The sequence below is a fragment of the Diorhabda sublineata genome, chromosome 1, assembly GCF_026230105.1.
Source record: "Diorhabda sublineata isolate icDioSubl1.1 chromosome 1, icDioSubl1.1, whole genome shotgun sequence".
In the NCBI taxonomy this organism is placed as follows: domain Eukaryota; kingdom Metazoa; phylum Arthropoda; class Insecta; order Coleoptera; family Chrysomelidae; genus Diorhabda; species Diorhabda sublineata.
Window position 1 is genome coordinate 9,930,426 of NC_079474.1, and position 25,278 is coordinate 9,955,703.

A 25,278-nucleotide genomic window follows, 5' to 3' on the forward strand; every position below is an offset into this window, starting at 1 on the left:
AGGTACACTTATTTTTTATTGAAAATTATACAAAAAATACATTATACAAAAATTATATTATAAAAAATCACAATATTCTTCGTCATCTGAGGAACCCTCATCTCTTGATGTTATAATTAACGGGTCGAAGGTCCGATCGATTAAGTGGTCAAGATTCCACATTCTCTCCTCTTCTTTAATGACATGCTGGACTGCTTTTCATCAGTTCTCTGGTGTCACCTCCGTAATGGCTTGATAAAACAGTAACTTAACGTCTTTCATTTTGAATGTCATGTTGTGTCTTGCTACAAAAATCCTTTCAATTGCGCCCATATACGTTTTATAGGATTTAGCTCGCAATGATATGGCGGTGTGCGCAGCACAGTTGCAATATGTTTTTCTGTCATATCTTCCACGGCGTATTTCATAAAACGATGTTTGTGTAAATTTGCTATAGCTAATAGTTCTTTTTTTATCAAATTCTTTTCAAATTAAATACTGTTGATGGTTAACCAATCAATAATTTCTTGTTTTCTCCAAGATGAAGTCTTATCTATGCGTCGAGAATGATAATTTGCTTTATCCATAACTACTACTGCATCAGCCGGAAGATATTTTAACATTTCATCAAAATAGTTTTTAAAAAAATCCGAATGGTAATCTCCTGTATGGCCTTAAGTATTTTCGTCGCCAGTGAACAATTTCATCGCTTTCCAGTAAAAGTGCTTTATGGTTATGTTTTCCCAGACAAAATCCATATTTTTCAAAGTGGTCCATAAAAGTTTTTCAGTTATCAACGGAATACTGTCATCATGGCCAAGCTCCATTGAAATCTTATCTGGGGTGGGTATTTCTTTTTGAAAATTAAAAGAGTGAACTTTGCGTTGAATTACAATTTTGGTATCTTCATCAAGAACTTTTACGGGTCTGCCTAGACTTTTCTTGGGAGGTTCCACTTGGCCTGCTATCTTTCTCCCCCGCAATAATTTGAAAACGGTGTACTTCCAACTCAAGTCATTGCCGAATCTGAAATAGGTTTGAAATTAGGTAGAGGCACTAATAGAAAGTTAAACGGTAACTGTTAAAACCGAAACGTAACTGTATAATCTACTACCTAAATAATCCCTACACAATATTTTAAGAGCTACACCTATGACCGACACCGAAATTCAGCTGAGCTGAACGGAATTCCCCATTTTATTGGTCTATACCTTTCTGAAATAGACTTTAGTTGCTCCAATTGTTCCCAAATATTTTAATCAACGGGACTAAAAGCAGAGGATCTTGAAGACAATGAAATAGGACCTTCACGTCTTACCCACCTGTTACAATAATCATTATTTAGTTGTTGTGTCAATGCCCCTTCATATTGGAAATACGTCCCTCGTATAACATCGGTTTTGTTGTCAAGCAAATTTGGCTAAATATTTTGTAGAAAGTTTAGACGTATCCGTTTGAAGGACCATCAAAAACAAACACACACAAAAACAAGTCCTACTAATTAGTCAGTTACGACACACGTTAACCGAAAACGACATTCTCGAATAGTATGGGGATTTTCTTCTGTCTACACATATGAATTACGGGAATCATTTATTCCGTTTCTTGTAAATTGGGCTTCATCTGTAAATAGGGTACTGTACAGAGTATTCTTGTACACATAAATAACGGTTGATAATGTCGATGAGTATAAAATATCGGGAAACGTAAAACGGTCAACAGCAATTTTGATTTTAAAACTTTTTAGAGTTGTTCGTTTTTTTTGGTACAGTTGATGCAATGTATTATTATCTAATATAAAATTTTAATTATTTACAATCAACACACATACATGAGGTTTGACTTTCTAATCAATTTAATTTATTATTCATGGAAAATAACGCCCCATTGTGATTTTTGTCACAAATTAAAAATTGAAAACCAATTGATTCTGCCCTTATAGATACGATGCATATTTTTTAAGTAAGTACCGTTCTGCGATTCCGCCGCCGCAACCCCAAGGTCGGCGTTCCGCACGTGTGCAGGTTACCTACATCTCTTGTCTACACACTGACGCCATTACAGTCTGATTCTTCATTGTGTACGTTGTTTAATGAGTGTTTAAGATGCCTCCGACAATCGTGAGTCCCGCCGATTGTGAAGTACGGGCTGTTATACGATTCCTTAGTGCTAAAGACGTAAAGCCGATTGATATTCATCGTGAGATCTGTGAAGTTTACGAACAAAACATTATGAGTGATGGAATGGTAAGGAAATGGTCGAGAGCCTTTAATGATGACCGCACAAATGTGCATGATGAAGAACGGAGTGGGCGTCTTTCCGTCGTTAATGAAGATTTGGTGCAGAAAGTGGACGAAAAGGTGAGAGAAAACAGACGTTTTACAATTTCATCATTGTGTGACTACTTTCCTCAATATTCTCGTAGTGTTTTGTATCGCATTATGACCGAGAACTTGAAATACCGGAAATTGTGTTCACGTTGGGTTTCAAAAATGTTGACGGATTTGCACAAAACCCAATGTTTAAGCAGTACATTGACTTTCCTTGAGAGGTACCACAATGAAGGTGAAGATTTTTTAGACCAAATTGTTACTGGTGACGAAACATGGGTGGTCTACGTCACACCAGAATCGGCCTCGCAATGTGACAATCAATGCAGCGTCTTATTATGAGACATTGAACAATCTGCGTCGTGCAATCCAGAACAAAAGACGTGGCATTTTGAATAAGGATATCGTTTTGCTGCATGTGGCTAATCGGGCCAAAGATCTCATCAAATCTTTTCAATGAGAAACTCTAGATCATCCTCCCTACAACCCTGATCTGGCGCCCAGCGACTACCATTTGTTCCTGAACTTGAAGAAACACCTGGGCGGTCAGCGTCTTCAAGACGATAACGAAGTCAAGACAGTTGTGATACAGTGGTTAACAAGTCAGGCGGCACAATTTTATGAGGAGGGTATTCAAAAACTGGTGCCACGATATGACAAGGGCCTCAATATTCACGGAAATTATGTGGAAAAGTAGATTAAGGTAGAGGATTTCTTGTAAAAATAAAATTATTGCGATATCTTTGCACTTTTTTTTAATTCCAAAACGGTACTTACTTAAAAAATATGCCTCGTAATATAAATATGTAGTTGAATTTATACATGCATATTAGATTATATGATGAGTACTCATTTCAGTTGAAATACTTGAAATTCATGAAATTTGTTCAAATTAATACCTTATTACGTGATACGTCATTATGGTTGGTTTTCTCATATGTCGGTTTCATTGGTGATTTATCTAATTAGAAAATCACTTATTGCATGTAAAAAAAATATTATACACCTGGCAATATTCAATACGAATCCCTAAATTAATTTGTCCAACGCCGGTCTTTGAATTTCTAGGTTTAACTAATACCCGTCGCTTGATCATGAAAAACACTATAGTGAATTAAAAAATATGGTCAATTGTGAGAGAAATTATTATTATTATTTATACCACAAAATTAGTGCAGAGGAGTAATTTATAATCATTATTGGATACTTATGATCCCACTTTCACAGATATATGCGATACTAGAAAATAATTTGTTTTAATCCACTTTTGATGTGATCGAACACCGAAAAATTAACAAACCAAAGTAGTTGTGTTCCAATTTTAATCAATCTGATTAAAATACTCCTTTAAATCTAATGAATGCTTTCAAATACATTTTATATGACCCATGTCACATGTATTAAACGTTTTAAGAAATATATTCATCTGAAAAGAATGAGAGCTAGACATTCCTACGACTTTTTGTGGATAAATATGAAATCCGTTAAATACAGAATAGGAAGTATTTTAGTGATTAAGTTATGGTTTTGGGAGCACTTAGGTTCCGAATAAGACTACTACTTTTGAAAACTGTCACATATTTGAAGTATAATAATTTAAACAGAGATTAACCTCAGATTGTAGCCAAAACAGCACGACTCAACGAAATGCTTCCATAAAATGTTATGTATTTCTTGTTATTAAATACTGAAACTAATAAAAATTACAGGCCATTATTTCCGCATTTAGAGCTAATACTTTTATTTAACTACAATTCAAATGCCACTACAATATTCTTCTGATCAGAGATAGATGAATTCATCAGAATTTTTTTGCATGTACTTTAGACGTTTATTGATAAGTATCTCATATGTTGAATTTAGTGGTATTATACGTAAAATAAGATTCAAAATTTTTCACTACTCCCTTTTTTTTGGGTGTCATGTTCTCAACGATAATTGGAAATCGTATTAGCTATTATGATTTAATCAATAGAATTCTCGTCTGCAACTGAGTCCTCTTCTATCTAACTTAACTACAAAGATAGTTTCCACTACCAAATCGATTTTTAAACAAACTAGTATATGAACTATAAAAAGCACTAAGCACTATTTTTAATAACTATCCCAAACTTGGAAACAAATATTTTTCTTAGATATATTTACTTCCAAAATTAGTCTACTCGGCATTATTTGATTTTATTGTAAATAGATGATAATTCGAAATATTTACATAGACAACAGTCGAAAAATTCGGAATTATGGAATTATCCAAGGAAATTATTAACAAAAATATTTTAGGTAACGATCATGTACCGATTTCGATATTTTGTGGTAGCAAGGACTATGAAAGAAAACTAAATATGAGAACATAAACAGGGTGTGCCAGGTGCAGCTCTTCTTTTGGACATATCGTGAATTTGGGTGTGCGAAAGCTCTGTTCAAAGTGAGTGCTGCGCGAGCTCACAATCGACCAAATACAACGGATTGATGACTCTGAAACGGCCCAATGGACTTCGCGTGATGATCTTACTTCAAAGAGGAAAAAGTCGTTTGGCAACATTATGACATCAATATTTTTGTATGCGTATGGTATAATACACGTTATTAAAGCATTTGAAGGATGAAATTGCGAAAAAACGGGTATATTTGAAGATAAATATAGTACTGTTTCATCGACACAACTCACCGTGTTTACAATTGCATGGAATTGAGATTTAAATTGCTTCCGAATACCCTATTCTCTGTCCCCAACGACATTTTCCTGTTCTCAGACACCAAGAGAATGCTCTTTAGGCAAAAATTTTGAGATTATCGCCGAAACTGAAGCTTATTTTGAGGGGAAAGAAAAACCTATAATCGTTATATCTCCATCGAAGGCAACTGTATATCTAAATAATATGTCTATAGTTGATGTAGACCTTTTACAGATACTCTGTTTAGTAGTTCTACTAATACTAGTATAAATCTAAAACATATCTCTCAAACAAATTATTATCAGCTTTGTAGAGCGATCCATGGCAAGGATACAAAAACATTTCCTCCATTTTTTCTTCACTGCAAAATTTATTTTTTTTTTATTTGTGGTTGTGAATACAGGAATATGTCGAAATTTGCATAGATTTAGAAAATGATAAATGATTTATTTGAAGAAAATTTGAATCGTATTTTGAGTTTCTAATGAATAAGTTTGTATATAATGTAACTACTACTTAGTCAAAACCCATTGTATTACCTTTGGTGCCTATGGGTATGAAGCAAACAACGTGTAAGAAATGATCTTGCACTTTTTTTCACAGTATGCAAGGATCTTGTCATTATATAATCGCTTACACTAACCCAAAACTAACCTTTCCTCTTCTGCGTGGCAGCCAACCCTCCAACATTAATCTTAGAGTAAATAAATGTCAGCAACAAAAATCACGAGCCAACGAGAATATATTTATCACAAAAGACGAAAAAGTGCTTCAATTAAAAAATTAGGCTTCTCAATATCTTGTATGCAATAAAAATGGCAGATGCGATTATGAGATCTTGTATGAATTGCATTCTTTCAGTTAATATATTTTGTGTCTTGCATTGCATATTGTCGTTTGCCATTACAGCGCCTTATAATGGAATAACCTGCTTATATTTCAATCACTAGGCGGTGAAAGTTAAGTAGCTCAGTGGGTTCTCAGCATTAACGACTTGGGGTAGTTTAAATCGGTGATATCTGTAGATTTCAGTATATTTAGTATTTTGTTATTTAATAAAATATAAAAACCGTTGATTGCATAATCTTATTCACACTTTCAAAAACAAAACGAAAGGAAATTCACTTTTATTCACAGATTTACATATTTTTACGCTTTTATAAAAGAATATTTCAACTATAATCAATTTGTTAAATCGTACACGGCTAGAATATCAAGTGGTATATTATGAATTATTTCTTTACTGACACTTGACAAGGTATTATTAAAATAACATCCTTGTTATGATAAAAAACAGTGCGATGGGTTCTTGCAATGAAATTTTTGTTTTTAAAATCGTGAGTGCAATGTGACTAATAAAAAATTAGTCAAGAATATTGTGTATCTTTGTCTTAATTTTTATTCTTTTTTATGCTTAGTCCTGCCTATAATTCAAGACACGATACACATACACCAGTATGGTGAATTGTCGGCACAAATTTAACACGCCTCGCGCATGTCGTCACATTGGAATCAGAATGTAATCTTGGTTATTAAGATTAGGTTAAAGTTGTACGTATTTATTCGTATTTTGTGATTTTTTTTGCGTTTAGCGGATATTATAGAGTTGACAAAATTTTCTTGTATTGTATAAATATTGCACTTTCTATTATGAGATCATAAGGCCGCCAATACATGCAAAAACACTAGATGAAATACTTGAAAAATTGAAGATCAGATATGAGAGTTGGGGAGATGGGAAGTGGGAGCTCGTTCTGTTAATTATGGTATTCATTATCATGGTTCTTGTGTCTGCATTTCTCTTCAAAATGAGTAGCTATTGAATTTGCGATTTTCTGTTTCTCAATAACAATGTTACCATTAAATAATCAGTGCTGGAGTTTTATTATGTTTTTTAATGCCTTTTATTTGTCGTAGATTTGTCCACACTTGTCCCGGAGGTATATTATAGGTAAGTGTGGAAACAACAGCACAAGTATACGTTCGAGAACACAAGAGGACATAAATCGATTATAGACTACATTATTACAAACAGAAATATTCATCCCTCAAAAATATTAGATGTCAGAACATTAACCTCAGTAAACACAGGGACTAACCACCATATAGTGCTAGCCATAATGCGGAACTGCGTACAAAGGAAAACCCAGAACAAACCGAAAGTGACAGAAAAGCTGAACATAGAAAGCCTTAGCGATGATACCACAAAATACCTCTACCAGCAAAGACTAAGGAAGGCAATAAATGAAAACAAGATCTTGAAAGATGATACCGTAGAACTAGCATGGAAAAGATTAAGTACTAATATAAGGACAGCTGCAGAAGAGACATTAGGCAAACGAACGGTGAACCTAAACGGAAAGCCCAACACGAAACCATGGTTCACACACGAAATCAAATCACTTGCGGAAGAAAAAAGGAAAGCATATCTTCAATATAGAAGTCAAACGATTACATATGCTGATTACAAAGTCGTGAGGAATAGGACAAATATGGAAATACAAACGATTAAAAGACAATTCTGGGAGAAATACTCATCAGACATGGAAAACAACTTATATGGGGGATAAAAAAAGATCTGGAATATGATAAGGAACATCAAAAGACCAATCAATGAATACATCCACACGAAAACAATAACGTTAAAAGAATGGGAAAGGTATTTCCATGAACTCTACGGTGACATAATAACAAGCCAATCCACAGAACAGAAACAAGAAAATATATCTGAGGAAGGAGAAGACATCCAACAACAATTAATATCAAAAGACAAAATTGAAGCAACAATGCGCAAGATGAAAAATAGGAAATCACCAGGGCTGGATAACATTAATAACGAGCTTCTTAAATATGGTGGCAATGAATTAATAGACCAAATGCATGTCATGTTCACCAAGATATACGACCAGAGAAAAGTACCAGAGGAATGGAAAGTAAGCATAACGATCCCCGTCTTTAAAAAAGGGGAAAAGAAAGATCCAAATAATTATAGAGGGATCAGCCTCCTAAGCACGACTTCAAAATTACTAACAAAAATTATTGCAGAAGAAATCTCAAGTAGCGGCATGAGCGAAGAACAACAGGGATTTAGAAAAAATAGATCAACCATAGACGCTATATTCATCTTAAGACAGATTGCCGAAAAGGCCATAGAGTACAATAAAACCGCGTTTATGTGCTTCATAGACTTAACAAAAGCATTTGACAGAGTGAGATTACATGACGTCATTGAGCTACTAAAAAAAACGAGGCGTAAACCAAAGGACAATAGACATCATTCGGGACATGAACAACGGAAATAGCACATATGTAAGAGTAAACAACGAACTCTCCAGTAAAATGTCAGTATCAACAGGGATCAGACAAGGAGATAGTCTCAGCCCAATACTCTTCAACATTATAATGGACGAAATCATAAAAAAAGTCAAAACGGCAGGCAGAGGATACAGAATGGGAAAACATGAGTTTAAGATAGTTTGCTACGCTGATGACGCGGTTGTGATATCTGAAGATGAGGATAATCTGCAAAAACTTCTACACAGATTTGAAACAGTTGCAGGAGAATTCAATATGATCATATCGAAACAAAAGACACAATCCTTGACAATAGCGAGAGAACCAAGAAGATGCAAACTGGAAATTAATAATAAAAGTGTAGAACAGGTTATGTCTTTTAAATATTTAGGGGTTAACATCACGAGCAATAGGAACTTGAAACAAGAAGTCAAAACGCAAACAACAGCAGCATCTAGGATATCAGGATTCCTTCGAACCGTGATATGGAGGAATAAATTTTTAAGTATCGAAAGCAAAACACGGATATATAAAACTTGTGTCAGACCAGTAATGACATACGCCATAGAAACGAGGGCGGAGACTGCAACTACTAAACTAATTCTTAGAACAACCGAGATGAAGACATTACGCTGAATCACAGGGAAAACACTAAGAGACTGAATAAGGAGCAATAAAATCAGAAGAATGTGTAACGTTCCGGATATAGTGAGATGGGCCAGAACTAGAAGAAGAGCATGGAGAGATCATGTCAATAGAATGAACAACGATCGACTGGCGAAAATCGCAAAGGAAGAGAGACCCAATACAAGTAGACCGCCTGGAAGACCACCAAAGCGCTGGTATGAGAGCTGGTCCTCGCAGTCACAACTTAGGCTGCCTCTTTGAAAACACAAGACACAGTCTTAAAATAAGAAGAAGAAGAAGAAGAAGAAGAAGAAGAAGAAGAAGAAGAAGTGGAAACATAGTTATTCCAAAATGCTTTTTTATTCTGCTTTCTATTGGAGAGGATAGTGACACATTTATGGAATAAAAATCACTAGAAAAAAATATCGAGGTACCACCGCTAGCTTTTATGAAGTTGGGTCCCAATGTATTGGTAACCAATAAAGCGTTTGGATTCCCGTTTGTGATTTTCCTGAATCACATCACAATTCCATTGTATAAGATTTTAGTAAGAAAATTGAAAAATGAGAGAACTGTCAGACATTCAGTCATCATCTATTGACGATTGTGAATCGATTTTTGAGAGATCTTTTGGCAAGGTCGGGATAAAAAGTATGCATGTCAACAAGCAATAGTTTGATGCCTCTGATAAATGATTGGGTTTCTGATAGTGGGTCTTTAGATATATGTTTTCTAGAAAAGCTATAAACTGCTCAAAAGGCTGTGTAAATGAAATAGAAGATTTGTTGTACAAGGCGGTGCTTCCCGTAATTATATTTTCAGTTGTCTCAACGGGGACTCAGTGTCAGTTAAATTTGATAAGGATCTTTTATTTGTAGGAATTACTGGTGGTTGCGGATGATCTGCAGTAAAGAAAGTAACTTTAATAACATCTGGAGTGCTGGATGTGTTAATTGTTGATTAGGAAGGTAGTGTGTCTAATTTTTGGTTGATGATGGGATTGGATATTAGGGCTGATGAGGACTGATGTTTGCATGTTTAATGCTGAGGGCTTGGAAGCTTAGTGCTTTGCTTGCATATAAAACATTCCATTTTATCAGTAGTCGAAAGAAAGATTTGATAATCATTGTTCTCGGAAGGAATTATTATTGAAGATATAATTGAAGATAAAAAAGAAGTATTTTGGTAGTACTTTTTGATACTCACATATAATATATATGAGGATTCATTCGAAAAAATGTATTGAACTTGTTACGATTTTTCTGGAAAATTGGTTATAACTTTTCATATGCCCATTGAACATATCACAATCCTATATTAATATAATGGGAAAGTGAAGTTGATTGCAAATACGCAATAAAATATATAGTGTTTCATTTGAAAAAATGTAATTTTGATAAAGTACAGCAATCTGGAACAAACTGCAAGGTTGGAAATAATTTTAAAATGTTGATTATAATCCCTCAAATTTTCAAATTGATACCTCAAAAACAAACAAGGCATAGAATTTCATCACCCTATGTGTATTAAACTGCAAGTATGCTTTATTTTATGGACACACTGTACAAGTCATATATTTTCAATTTGTACAGAGCACTATTAAAGTTGTTCTATATTTGAACATAAAACACGAATACGATTGTTAGGCTTTAACCGTGAAAAGTTTCCGTAAATAAAATCGATAATCCCAAGAAGAAAAATAGAGCACATGATAAGAATAAGTGAATCATGAGACGGAAAATCAATAATCACTTTAAAATATTTATAGAAACACATAAGTTCCTTCTTATTTGAGAATATGCTTTTCGATAAATATTTTGAATTTCTCGGTGTGGCTTCCAATTGCAAATATTATTTCTGAATCTTACAAAATAAATAGAGGGTTTGAATAATCATAGAGTAGAATAACTGTCATAACGATTAATGACTGATACTAAGCGCTACAACACTTTTGGTGGTGGCGCCAGGCCACAAGATTTTGTCATATTTCAGAATCCTGATCAGAATTTCGGATTTATTTATACTACCATTCAAGTTTTTGGAGAAATTAATTTGTTATCGACCTTCCACTTCAATCGAAAATTCAGTAAAGCCTCCAAATTGATTCGATTTCTTTCTCTACCTATCTACACTCCAAATAAAAGTAAATTTTACTAAATTTGAGGTGATTTTATTCATCATATTCCCTGTTCTACAGCTGGAAGATTGGGAGTTTGAACCACCAAGGATTCAATCAACAGGCTACAAACTAAACCTCAACTCTAGCATCTGGGAGCCCAGTTGAGGTCCCAGTTGTGCTTTTTTGGCTATGCCGTTAATGCGAATTTAGTATTTTTTTCAATAAATGTATTTGTTGCTAAAACTTTTTTCTTCTTCTTAGCAATAAATATTGATTTGTATAATCGTGTCCGGGGATAGTTTTATATTGTTTAATTTTTTATTTAATTCAGAAGGTGTTTCCAGCTTTTCCGCTTTTTTTATTAATTGTAACGTCGTTCGTTAAAAAGCTGTTGGCGTCCAATTTAATGTTGGTTGTTCACCCCATCTGAGTACCAGCTATTTAAATACTTTAACTGAAGCCGAATACCACTTCCGGAGAAAGAGTTTCCTGCCGAGGATCAAAGGTTACAGCATATATTAATCTTATATTTGTTTATGTATGACACACTCACCACATGAGTCATGGAGCTCTAAGAGTGTGTCCATATCAAAAGAATAAATTCGACGTCCAAACATCATTTCAACCAAACAAAATGAACTGCTTCTATTCTATTAAGCAAAAGACTTTCTATAGTCAGCGGAGGACACTGTAATTATTTCTCCAAAATTTATGATAAATGGGTTGTCACCTGAACATCAAAACAGCGTTTTTTGGCAACTAAAAATTGGTCGACTCAAGACTTGAAGCTCGGTAAACACTGCCCTCCACTTCACTTTAAGGTTTAATTAACATAGGAAAGCCAGAGAAAAGGCTTCGTTCAATTACGCAGTATCATTCAGTTGCTACTTGCTTCAACAATAATCATTTAAGTTCCTTGGAGAATTGCTAGACATTTGGGTGCAAATAAAGTATAAGTCTATGACGCAGACTTCAAGTCTACAGCACCCATACAAGCATACCAGGAGCTCGTCAAAAAGACAAATCATCACTTTTTGTGAATAGAAACAGGCGCATTATACGCCGAACAAATGTATTGAACTCACAGTATTGGGTACTAAACAAAGCTACGAGCTTAGATAAAATAGCTAAGCACCTAGTATACATTTAGAAATATGTCATAGTGTACTCTTGAACTCTTCTACAAGGCAATGAGGGAAAGATCTAGCTACAATGCAAACCGGATATGGATGAATTCCTATCTGTATTTTCTTTTCTTTCCGTAGTATCTATGACGCAGCTGAACCATGCCAAATTTTTTAAAAACAATATTTCAAAGTATTTTGAATGTTTTGAAAGTTTTTTACACATTAGTTAGAAATTCGAAGTAAAAAATTGGAAGATTAAAAGTGATCGAGAAAAAACAAGTGTAAAAGAGTATTCTGAATAAAATGAGCAAGGATTTAAACATTAATGGGACTGATTGTAGATATTTCAAGAACAGGACTCAACTAAAAACACATGTTAGTATGTTAGAGAGTTACTACTTTTCGAAAAAAAACCATCTTCTAAAATATGTCTTTATCTGGGTACAACTAGACCATTAAAGTTATTAAATAATCGCTGCAAACAAAGATTCCAGAAAGGGATAAAAAAGCTTGAACAGAATTAGTCAAATAGGTTTCAGTCCCATTCACGTTTTACAATCTATACAAATGCTTTACAATATGTTGACCTTAAATTGTTTACTCAAAATACTTTAGTTATGCAGGTGTTATAAAATTGATCATAAAATCATAAGTGAAACTTTCTAAAAGAAAATAAAACTAAATATGAAACACTTTACATAAATTTACATTTTCAAACAGCAAGCTTATCAAAAAAAATGTTTTTGGTAACAATGTCCTGTAGTTACAAAAAGAATGCAGATGAGTTTAAAAATTTCTGCTTCAGATCCAAAGAATTTTATTCTACTCTGAATATGGTATATGTTTCTGGTTTTCCAGTTCCTGTGTTTAACCATACGTGATCATCATCATTTCAAAACATACTTGTAGGGATTTAATTGAAAAATTTGGTTTATAAACAGAAAAATAATTCTAATGCCAGTTTCTTCATGCTAAAGACACGATAAATTATCATCTATATCTGATATAATTTTGTTATTATCAAGGATATAATAAGATCAAATTTGATCAGGATTGATCAAAAATCAACATTCTTACGTCTTTTAATACAAATCTGAATTATAAAACTTTGGAATGGACTCTTTTCAAAGCTAAACAAGCATGGCAACAGTTTATACAATTTTCCATAGATTTGTTGAAGTCTACGTATGAATGACAACTATATTAAGCAAAGTCATTGAGAGCTAAAAATCAGTCACAATCAGTCACTTCGTGGGTATACGGTGTAAAAAAAAATCGACTTAACATAGAAAGACATTTTTTAGTTCTTAATCTCTTTTAGAAGTGAAATTTGAAGGTTAGAAAACCGAAAAAGTCGCTGGGAGCCCAATCTCATGATACACTAATTCGAATGCAATTCGTGAATTTTAGCCATGAATACCACCGCAGTATAAGAAGGTATGTTGTTCTGTTGAAAAATCACTTTTTCTACATGCATACTTCTTCAGTCAATCTACAGAATGTTTCAAAAAAAGGTGATCTCTTCTCAAGGATAGAAAGAAAATTATTTGGGGTTTGCTCGGTAAAAAATTTTTATAATGCCATCCGTATTCAAGATAAAGGGCGCTGAAGATAAAACACAATTTTTACGATTTTGACTCAACTACTGGCAACATTGTATTGGAATTTTATAAGAGTATGTTTTGGAAGCTGACACATCAAATGAATTTGTTTTTATGTCTGACTCTCATAGAGGGCGCTAGTTACAGGTTTCGTACCAAGTAGTATCGAATATAACTTTTTCAATATTAGATTTCTTGAGCAAAATTTCAAGTGAACTTGAACATCATCTAATTTTACACCAAATACTCGATACTGTGTACCGTGTCTGGATATTTTGTTTTGAAAATTATGATGAAATAACCGATGCTGATATGAAGTAATGATAAATGTAATAATTAAACAAAAAATCACGAGATGAAAATTTAAAAAAAAAGTTAAAAAAATAAAATAGAATTCAATTAGAGTAGGTGTTCTAAATTTCCTCCGTTTTCACGAATACACAAGTTTTTTCTAAAGAATCCATTAATCTTCTATGACGGCAATGATGACATTAAGGTGACCTTGAATTCTGTCTTTGAATTCTTGAGGTGAATCTGCCTCTGCAGCAAATTACGACAACTTCTATCAAAGTGCATAAAAAATAGAGATCTTCGCTCGTTTAGCGTTACATCTTCCATTATCTTGAATAAGTGAAACACTTTTGTGACTGATGACTATCTTTTAAAATTATTTAAAAAAAAACATTTTTGAAACAGAAGAGAACTAAAATCAAAAACATGTAGAAACATAAACAATATCAACAGGTCTAAGAAATTAAAGAAATTTATATGAATCGTAGAAATATTTCTATCAACGTCAATTTGAATATTGAATTTTGAATTCTATGAGTTTAAAAATTTATACAAGCACCTAACCTAACCTAAAACTATTAGAAATCACCGAAAATCTTAATTAATTATTTCCCAGACGATAAATACATAAGGATTCGAAAACTCGAAAAATATATTAAAGTTAGTCCACTTTGCTGTTTCGTTGCCAATAGGAAACTAAAGGAATGAACTGACTGACTTTTATACCTGCTTAAAATGTAGGAAGATGTATGGATAAGTCTGTTATTTGTTTATCTTCAATTCATCCAATTGTTCAAGCAAAGAAAATTGTGTACAACTAATTTCATGCAAGCACGTGACTAACATGAATAATAACGAAAAAAATCAATCGAATAGTAAACAATAACGGTTACCTAAATGCTTGAGAACCTCAGGATTGTTAACTATATTTACAATGAAAAAACAAAAAATACATTAACATTGCGTAACAATAACATTCATCAGTAAGAGTTAACATGTGTCTAATAGAGAGTGATGTTTAGCTAAAGCTGATGATGAATGATTTGAAGGTTATATGAGGTATATATGCGTGTATGTTATAGGCAACTATCGATATGAATCAATTAAACATACCTATATTTGGATGCTGAAGTTTCCTACATATTCTAGCTTCTCGTTCTAATTTTTGGAAATCTGTAACAAAAGAATTGTTGGAGGACAATATTTCAGAATAACAATATTAAAAATGATCTCAATATTACTTACATAATTGATAAACGATATTATAATCATATTGTGAATACGTGAATGCGTTTTATAGGACAAAATGAAATTTTGATGTTCTAAACAAATACTGGAAGGTTCTTTCTTCATATGAAGTTTCACAAACATCCCAATACTGCAATCCCTCCAGTTTGAATCAACAAGTTTGTTGAGTTTTTGCACTTTTCCATTTATTTTTGAGATTTGCTACCGACTCAGCACCACGGAATATCGTCGGTGTCTCTCCTTATTATTTCGAATATTATTTCATTTTTTCTTCTTTCACTAGGCCGTCGAGTATTCCTGATACACTTCGTTTGGCGTTTGATAAGCGTAGGTTATCCTCGCCCACCTCTTCATCACATCGATGCAAGTCGCTTTCAATTTCTTTATAATTCATGTTACCAGACCCCAAATTCTTGGCATCCTAACAATTTTTTTAAAAATTATCTTAGGTTGCATGGGAGCATATTACAAACGAATTAAATGATTAAAATAATCAAAATGGAATAAATATATTGATTACCAACGACTTGAAACTAAATAAACCCAAAGTTTTACAATTACCGACAAAAATGATATTTGCCAAAAATATATCGGCTGTTCGACTGAAATAGTACAAAATATTGTGTTATACAAAATTGGACAGTAGAATAAGCAAACTGCCAACTTTTTAGAGATTACTAATGCCAGATTATAAATGGGACACTAAAACTGTATTGGTAGTCGGTGGTGGTGATTGAGAATCCACTAGAAGGGCACACTAGAATAAAATAGATATTTTTAATACTCCTAATATTCAATTGTTAATGTTCCAAAGACCTGTTATCCACAAATACTTTATTTCCTTGTGTTACCTATACTATGAAATTATAAAATTGATATTAATATGAAAACATGACAATTGGAAATAATAAAGTAAACTAGTTATTTTAGTGATGAGACATCATTATCGTTGCATTCTAATGGCAAAATAAACAAATTAACTTGCAATATGTGACTTAAAATTCATTTTTTTCACCAACGTTGTTACTTTTATTTCTTTTAAAAATGGATAGGTTATGTAGTGAAAAAGAATTACAGTTTATACCGCAGAAATCTGAATAAAATCAGTCTATCAAATGGAAGAGAAAAAGTTAACATATACAAATGATAGAGTTGCATTTGAGGAATGTTTTCAAGACCCTTTTTGTGGAATGAATTATCTATTTATTCCATTTGTCACTGAATTTCTCTTCTTTTTCTTATTATTTTGTTTGTTTAAAATAGTACAAGTTTCTAAAATAATATTGCCAACTCCTGTAAGAGGATATCTTAAATGATCAAATATAGATTTATCGTTAAAAATTTCGACAATTGTAATCGATCCAATCCTTGAGTAACTCCAGTAGTGCTCCTCAAGGAATTCGTTTGATGTTTGTTTTTATCATAGCAGGCGATTTGTTAGTTAAGTCTTAGTGATAAGTTTATTATAAGTGTAGTGTATGGTGTTCAAATAAATTAAGAACGTAAGAGACTGTGTTTATAAATTCACCCACATAATTTTACTACCAAAAATAGAAGATTCACGGATAAAACATTATTAAACATGCGTTTTTCTACATATTTCACGATTCTGAACCGAAGACCCAAAAATATTGAAAAAAAAATACTTAACTATTCCAAAGTTCACGTTAATTAAAAAACAATTAACTAAAAATTGTGGTGCAAGTATTTTTTTATATAAAAAATGAAGCGGCGATATCTAATTTATATATTTCTTTGATTGATCCCAATGCATATTAGCTCTCTCCTGGCAAGCACAAAAAAGCTACTACTTGAATACTTTAATAAGCTTCATTAAGGAAGCCAGAAGCTGAGGCCACTTAATTAGTTAACTACACTTATATAAAAAAATACAGGAATAATTACAACAGTATCACTGCATCAGTGAGATGATTGTAAACAAGTATTTGGCTAGTGCGATTCGTATAAGTCATTAATGTACCTGTTTAAGGCATCCGATTCGACCATAAATATAATTTTATCCAGAATTTTATCAGATTTAGTGCGAGTAATAAATGATATAATAAATGTATGGTCCTTATAATTATTTAACTTTGATATTTGAAATAGAACATGATTAATTTATGGAACATTCTATCTAAAACAAAAATTAATGCAAAATGAGATATTGTGAAAGTTTCTTAATTAGAAAAGACCCGCGTTTCCATTGATATTTTATAGCTTGATGATTGGTTACTACTTCTGTCACCCTTCGATATATAATTAAATTGTAGCTGATCCTTGGGACTATCATATTGCACTAGAGTTGCTTGAAATAAAAGGTTGTAGATGAAATGTTTTACATATATTTGCGCTATTGGTTGTTGCTTTCTAATTTTATTTGATTATTAATTTTTGAAAATTTATGTTTTCTTAAATTAACTCTTCTAAACACAAACTGAATTGCGATGGCCTTGCTTCCTCACTTTCTTCTAAAATGTAACAAATTTAGATTTAAGGAAAAATTCTGATTGCTTCAAAAATTCTCTGTAAATATGTTTTACTTATGTCTGAAATTACGCTTCGATATCTGAGTGACATTTTATGATTTGCATTTATTGGATTCAACCAACTGGAGTATCTTTTTAATTATAATCAATTCTTATCGGTGTAAAAAATCTCTTGATCAAACGCCAAGCAGTATTTGGATACTTTAACCAAACTGGAATACAAAAAATGAAAACTGAAATCATGAATTCACCTATACGGGACATAATATAAATGACAATCTTATGAGCTCTATTTTTGAACAATAATAATTAATTGAAAATTTTTTCCCGTTCTTTATTATATATAAGAAATAAAATATTACTGGATATAAATTGTAAAATGTAACTTGAATCAAATGAATAAATTTTAATTAGTCCTAACATCGCATAATATGTCGAATACAAAGGAAACAACTTTTTTTGTGTACTAATTGTTGACATAGTTGATAATCCAAGCTAATTATAAAAAGCTCGATTAAAATGATATTCAATCAGTACAAAAGGTATTAGGTAGAAATTTAGGTCATCACCAACTAAGTATGTGTGGTGATTAAGCAGCGTAATTAAGGTGCAGCACGTATCAGAATACTGATTAATTTGTTTAATTATGTACGGTGTTTTTATTTTAATCGAGGTGTTTTATAACATACAAAAAATTTTCATCCCTTCTACCCCCTACCTTTGACAGCTACCCACTCAGATTTTTTATATAGCCAGGGGAGTTGTGCGATACTTTGCTGGAAAGTGTTTGAAAAGCAAAACTCAAAAATCTATGATTTTAAAATTTTGGATAAAACAATTAATTGATAAAAATTATCAAGAAACATTAATCCTTTCAAATTGAAGGGACTAGAAATATTATCCTAAAGAAAACTGGATCTCCTACAGAAAATGTTTAAAATGTTATTCATTCACTTTCTGGCAGAAGTAGATCCTCCCTAACCTTTTGTAGGGTCTGAATATAAATCCTGTAATATTCTTTGACGAGAATCAGCAAGTGTCGTCAAATGGCTCACAAACTTTTTGAATTTAAGGAAACCCCATAAGCAAAAATCTACAGGAGTCAGATTTGGTAATCTTGGTGTCCATAAAATGAATCCACGACGCACAATCCACCTTCTCAATTACACATTATTTAAAGCATTTCGAACTCGTGCAGAGTAATGAGATAGAACTTTATCCTGCTGATGAGTAATATAGAAATATTGTGAAATATTATTATCTATGGTTTCACAATATTGCAGCCGTCGATCTGGATCACCATCTGTGAATTCGGGCGACATTTTCACTTTATATAGATGAAATTTTTGCTATTTTAAAATTTTTAAAACGGTTCTGTGACTTACTTCGCACCAGTTAGCAATATTTGTACTTGAACTGGATTGATTTAATATAAATTGAGACAAAATATCCACTTGTTTTTTCTTAGTCTTTTCTACACAACCAGTTTCAAAAGTAGTCTATAATATGTTCATTGAACATTGGAACTACTTTACATTTTTCTACTAAGCCACGAGGCTGTACCATTTTGATTGTTGTGGATAAAAAAGTGATCAAAGTTTTAATTTCACTTTGTTTTTGTCAATGTAGAAAAAATAAATCGGTATAAGCGTTCAAAAATGGAAATTAGATCATTTTTGTTATATCGAGTGTTCAACATTAAAGTAAAGCCCGTGTACCTTTTTTTTGTTATTCGCAAAATATGAATCTTAAACCAATGAATCGTTTCAACAAACAAATATTTGAGATTAAAACAAACTATGATACATTTTTGAGTGGTAGCTGTCAAGATTAGTGGTGGGCGAAAGAGGTAATAATTTTTGTAAATTATAAAAAACTTCGATTAAAATAACAATTGACCGTTTCGAGAATTTCTCATTTTTGCCTAAAATAACGGAGATTCCTAGCGGGTTTAGACACTATTTAATAAGTAATACGAAATGGAACAGAAATCTGAGAACGCTTAATTATCTAGAAAGCACATAATCCAAAGATGAAATGTAGACTCAAGCCTTTGCATTAAACTGTATTGTGTTCACCGTTTAGCACGTTTGTATGTTTGATTGTTCAATGACTATCTATCGTACGTTAAAAGGCAATAATCGTAAAATAGTAATAATTTATTTGTGTGTTTCAAATCCTAATCTGTTGATGTCGATCGTTTGAATTTTTTTGTATTTGTATCCAAATAGAGTGGTCTTAAGAAGAATGGCTCGAGACATAATTCTGGAAAGACACATGGTTTGCTTCATGTAGTGATATATGTAGCCTGTGGCTTATTCTGTCTGAAGTATCTTAAAAGGCTTTCTGGATAAAATCATGATGTGATGTTTTAAAAGTTGAAAAAACAGGTTAGTGCAATAATTCAGAAAATCTCATAGTTTATTAGTTCGTTCATTATTATTATTGTTGTAAATTGCATTTGTGTATATTGAATGGGTTAGATTACATTACTATTGGTAACTGTTTTTTGGATCGTTGTTTGTTTTATATTTTCATTGTATCAGGCATTTAGGAGGTCAAGATAAGCAGAACATCCTCTGTAATTGGAAGATAGTATCCTTTAATCTTTTGTATCATGTGTCATTTGACGCAGTGACATGGTTTTATACAATATGTTTTAGTACGACCATCCTGTACATTGTGGTATATTTCTTGTTGTATAATATATTGTAACTCAAATATTTGTTCATTAGTAGTTTGAGGTTCAAGATCAACGAAACAAAGGCAGTGGTTTCCTGCTCATTATACGTCTGACATTTTTAATGTTCCTTACCATATGACGCTTTTCTCAATTTTGATTTTTATTTAAGCGATTAGCATAGAATGGTGTACGTCTCTTCGTCCTTTTAATGGTAGGTATGGTGAACATTTTTTTGGCCCATGCGAAGTTTTGTAACATCTTGTTATAGTCAGTCACGCCACAATCACACTACTGCATTGTCTGAGCTTCAATAAATCCTCTCGGTATACACCAGCTGAAATTATCAGGTGGTAGCACAACACACTATTTTATGTAAGCCTATTTAGTAGCCACGTAGCCAGTGTCATCGGAGAAATAATGAAATGAAAAATAATTTACAAAAAATCGGGGAACCGTCAAATTATCTCGGGTTTTTATTTATTACACCGTTCGTTTTAAAGAGTGGAATCTACCGAAACTTAAATATTACTTACCTCTAGCTGATAGTTTTTTTGTATTTATAATTTTAGCGGCAAACTCCAATCCTGTAGATTTTTGTACACATCGTCTTACTACAGAAAATGCACCTCTGAAATGAAAAAGAAAGCAATGATAAGATTCCTGAAAAATATTGAAATGTATACACAGTTATAATAAGGTAATGCACAAAATTCACAAAATGTTCATTTTCTAAAAAAATGGAGTTAGAAAACAAAATAAACTTGATTTGAATAATTAAAAGCATCAAAAATTGAAGTTACATTTGTTTTCAAAACAACTGTGATTGTCAGTCTTATAAATAGGCTAAAACCATTTTTATTATTACGTCTTTTACTGAAAGAAAAAGTATAGAAATTCTTTTCATGGTAGAATACGGGGATAGTCTTGAAAATGCATGTGCTTTATTTACCGAAAAGTATTTTGAAAGCCATATACTAATTGCTGCTTCATAATATGGAAGGATAGGCATAAGTAACGATGCAAAGACAATTCTCACGCAATTACACCAGAAATTGCCATACGAAGAATATTTAGTCGATTTTGGTTGAGTTTTTGACGAAATAAAAACTACACCCATACAAAGATAAACTTGTCACGAAATTCTTAGGAGATGATCCGGACAGACGTTAGTAATGTTGTGAAATATTCATGAGACATTGAGATGAAAAAATTTTTTTCAACAGTGTAGTATTTTCAGACGAGACAAGGTTTCGTTCGAGAGGTACAATAAGTCGACACGATTGTCGCTACTGGACTCGGAAAAATCCTTAGTAGTTTCAGACAAAACAATCTCTCATCTCCAAAAAATTGATGTTTGGATAGGACTCATAAGGGGAAGATTTATTGATCGTTATTTTTTCACGGAAATTCTTTTTCACGGAATTTCAACAGCTGAGCGATATTTAGAATATCTTCATATGGCAGTGCTTCCCGATCTAATTGTATTTTCAAATCCAAATAATAGGGTCTTCAACCGTCTTGACCCGTCAGATAGTGAACGGGACACAATGTAACCAATTCCTATAAAAATTGTTTTGGTGCAATAGACTGTTTAGTTAATTTAAAAATTATTAATTTAATTTAGTTTATTCGGTTTTTCTCAATTCTGTCGTTTTTTATCTGAATACTCAAATTATTTCTTGACAATGCAGAAAATAAATGCTCCTGTTACTATATTACACAATTTCATGATTATTCAAAAAAATATCGCTTTTCCAACCGATAAAACTGTCTTTGCCTTTTTTTGGAGGTTTTCCCTTTGCTATTCACTGTCTGACTTATTTTCATTCCAGAAGTGTAATGGTGGATCCAGGTTTCATCTACAGTTACGAATCAACGGAGAAAATACGAATCATTTTACTTAAACTCAATAAGGCCTGGGAAATACTTTTGTCGTCTATTACCTTGAAGCCACTCTACATTCTATTGGCTTGCAAGAAGACATCGTTGTATCAAACCTTAAAAGTTAACTTGTGTTGGTAAGGTACGACTTAAACCATACGAGAGGTGTCCCCTGAAGCCGTAGCACTGTTGTATTTGTTATTTAATTTGTTAATAAAAATATTATTTAGGAGTGAGAATAAAGCATAATTTGTGCATTTGTTACTTAAAAACAAAAATTGATGGGTAGTAACTACGAGTATTTTATATTTAAACAGAAATGATAAAAGCCTATTTTTGACCAAACTTTCATTGATTTTCATCTCCTCTTTTTTGAAGATGAATAATTACAGCCATCCTAAGGTAATTGGGAAAAGTGCCATTTTGAAATGAAACATTAATTAAAGTGGTAAGGTGATTTAATATGCGATCGGACAGACTCTAAAACATTTCTAATGTAAGTCCATCAGTTCCAGACGTGGATTTATTATTGATGTCACTTATTGTACTGCGAGGCTCTGCTAAAACTACAGGCATAAATAAGAAGCTGTGTAAGTTAGCATTACCATCAGGGAGATATGAAACAAGATCATGAGAAAGAATTCTAGAATTTGATAAATTTTTGGCTACATTCACAAAGTAAATATTAAGATTATGCTCGATGATGAAGCCTTATTTCTTAGATCACTCACAATGAAGCACGTCTCTTTAGAAACATTACAAGAATTGGCGAGTCTCCTATTATAATAAATTTTTTTTTATTAAAAAAAGAACCGCGTCAACCATGAAAAGTTATTGACGACGGGACAATGTGAGTAAAGTCTTAATCTAAGTTTTCAAAACAATTAAGCACTATATTAATTTGTACAGGTTAGTCAATTTTAGAAATTTTATCACTGTTGACATAGTCCAGCGCACTTTTCATTTCACGTGGAAGTTCACTTTCTAGTCGTTCCTGATGGTAGAGTGGACATTCGACAATAATATGTTCTACTGTTAAAGGAGTATCGCAGGCGAAAGCACAGTTTTTGTTGCTCTTTCTTCAATAGGTACTCATGGGTTAACTTGGTGTGTCTTATTCTCATGCGATACTGTATCACTTGATCCCGTCGTCTTTGTGATATTTTCCTATTTGGTAGTAGATTTGGGTTGATACGCTGTAATTTATTGTCTTCAAGTTTTTCCCATTTTTTTGCTATATTTCCGTCGAATGTTGTTTAATATTGCTTCTAATGTTGGAATGTGGAATTTCAGGAGGTCGGTTTTCTATTCTATTGTTACTACAGGCATCTTAGCTTCCCGATCGGCTTTCTCATTTCCTATTATACCGACGTGGGATGGAATCCACACGAACTCGACTTGTTTGTTCATATTGTGAAGTACTTCAAGGTCAGTTTTAATTTGGCAGGTGGTTTGGGTATATCCTCGATATTCCCTGAATTGCACTTAAGAAATCAGTAAAAATTACTGTCTTTGATTTGCACTGTTGTAATATATGATGCAGGGCTTTGGATATTGCTACCAATTCTGCTGAATATATGGAATATTTCTTTGGAATTTGATCTATTAACGATTCGAGTTGTTTGGAGGTAATTTCCTTATCTGATGGGAAGGTATATGTTGCATATAGAGAATTGTGTTGGGGACTTTATTTTAACTGCGACTGGCTTTACTAGTGCTGGTTCTGATTTTGTGAAGGCATAAAATTGTTTTAAAGAATGTTTTATATTTGTTTTGAAGTTTGTCTCTTGTAGGCAGATGACTTTTGGAAGTGTTTGTTTAATTAAAAGTTGAAGCATTTCGATATGTGTAAATACCCGACACGTTATTTAAATCTTGTTTCATTTTATTGAGAATTTTCTTCTTGATTCTTGTAATCCTGGTTTTCATTACTCTTTCCTGCAACTTGAGATATATTTTTGTCAGCATGTGTAGTAGGCCTTGTATGTCTTGTGTGTACTTCAGAGCAATTTCTAGAGGGGTGGAAGAGCCGTGTACGTCTTCTAAGAAGCTTACTAATTGGATATAGTTTAGTACATATGGCTGTGATGCTTCCTGAATCAGTTATTTAGTTGGTTGTAATAGTGACTCAATATTAATGGCATCCGAAGTGGTAGTGGCTAGTTTATTGATTTTTTCTTCTTATTTTGTACTGGTTGAGGTTTTGAAAAATCTACTTGCGGTGTTTCTGTAGGAGGAGAGCAAGCTGGAGATGATATTTCGGAGATTGGCATTCACAATGGAATAATCAATATTGAGATCGCCACAATGAATTAGTTTGATTTTTAGAGGTAAGGACTCCAGTAGAGTCAGTAATTTGTGACAGAAATGCTAGTCAGCGTTAAGTCTTTTGTAAATACAAACAATATAGAGGTCATAAGTCTTGTGGTAGACGATAAAAAATTCGAATATAGTAAATCATTGAACTGTGTTATTTCAGAAAAGTCGTTGTTTGTGGACATGATCATAGTACTTCAATGAGATAAATTAGTTCTATTGAATCTGGCTACTGTGGTACAGTTTTTGACAAGAGCAAACTCGTTATTATTCAACTAATGTTCAGTGATGGCAACCATTTCTGGAAAATTAAGCTCCTCTAGTAAAAGATACAGTTCATCTGTTTTGTGTCTTAAAGATTGAATTTTAATAAAAAACAGGCCGAGCATGCAATCGTTCAGTATTTCAGAGGGTGTTTGCTTCTCTGAACGCGTCATTTTAACTAAAAATTTTCATATTTACCTGGAGAGCTACTGGAATGATAAGTGCTATGGATTTTATCTACTTTTTTGAAGCTGTAGAAGTTTATACATTGAAAAGAAAGACCTGAAGGCGGAAAGATCTGCTTCAACTTCGTCTGAACCAATACCAAATACGTTGTGGAAGCGATAATATAAC

At 32.7% G+C, this 25,278-nt stretch overlaps 1 protein-coding gene across 5 annotated transcripts in view; it reads right to left on the reverse strand.

The window, feature by feature from the left end:
* Positions 1-25,278, reverse strand: part of LOC130446124 (calcium/calmodulin-dependent protein kinase type II alpha chain) — a 164,966-nt gene that overhangs the window by 130,916 nt on the left and 8,772 nt on the right. For all 5 annotated transcript variants that reach the window (XM_056785803.1, XM_056782614.1, XM_056783422.1 and 2 more), the window contains exons 2-3: positions 20,997-21,091; positions 15,157-15,216 (exon numbers count right to left, since the gene is read on the reverse strand). In XM_056785803.1, the coding sequence (XP_056641781.1) occupies positions 15,157-15,216; positions 20,997-21,091 (155 nt within the window). The remainder of the gene's footprint in view (positions 1-15,156; positions 15,217-20,996; positions 21,092-25,278) is intronic.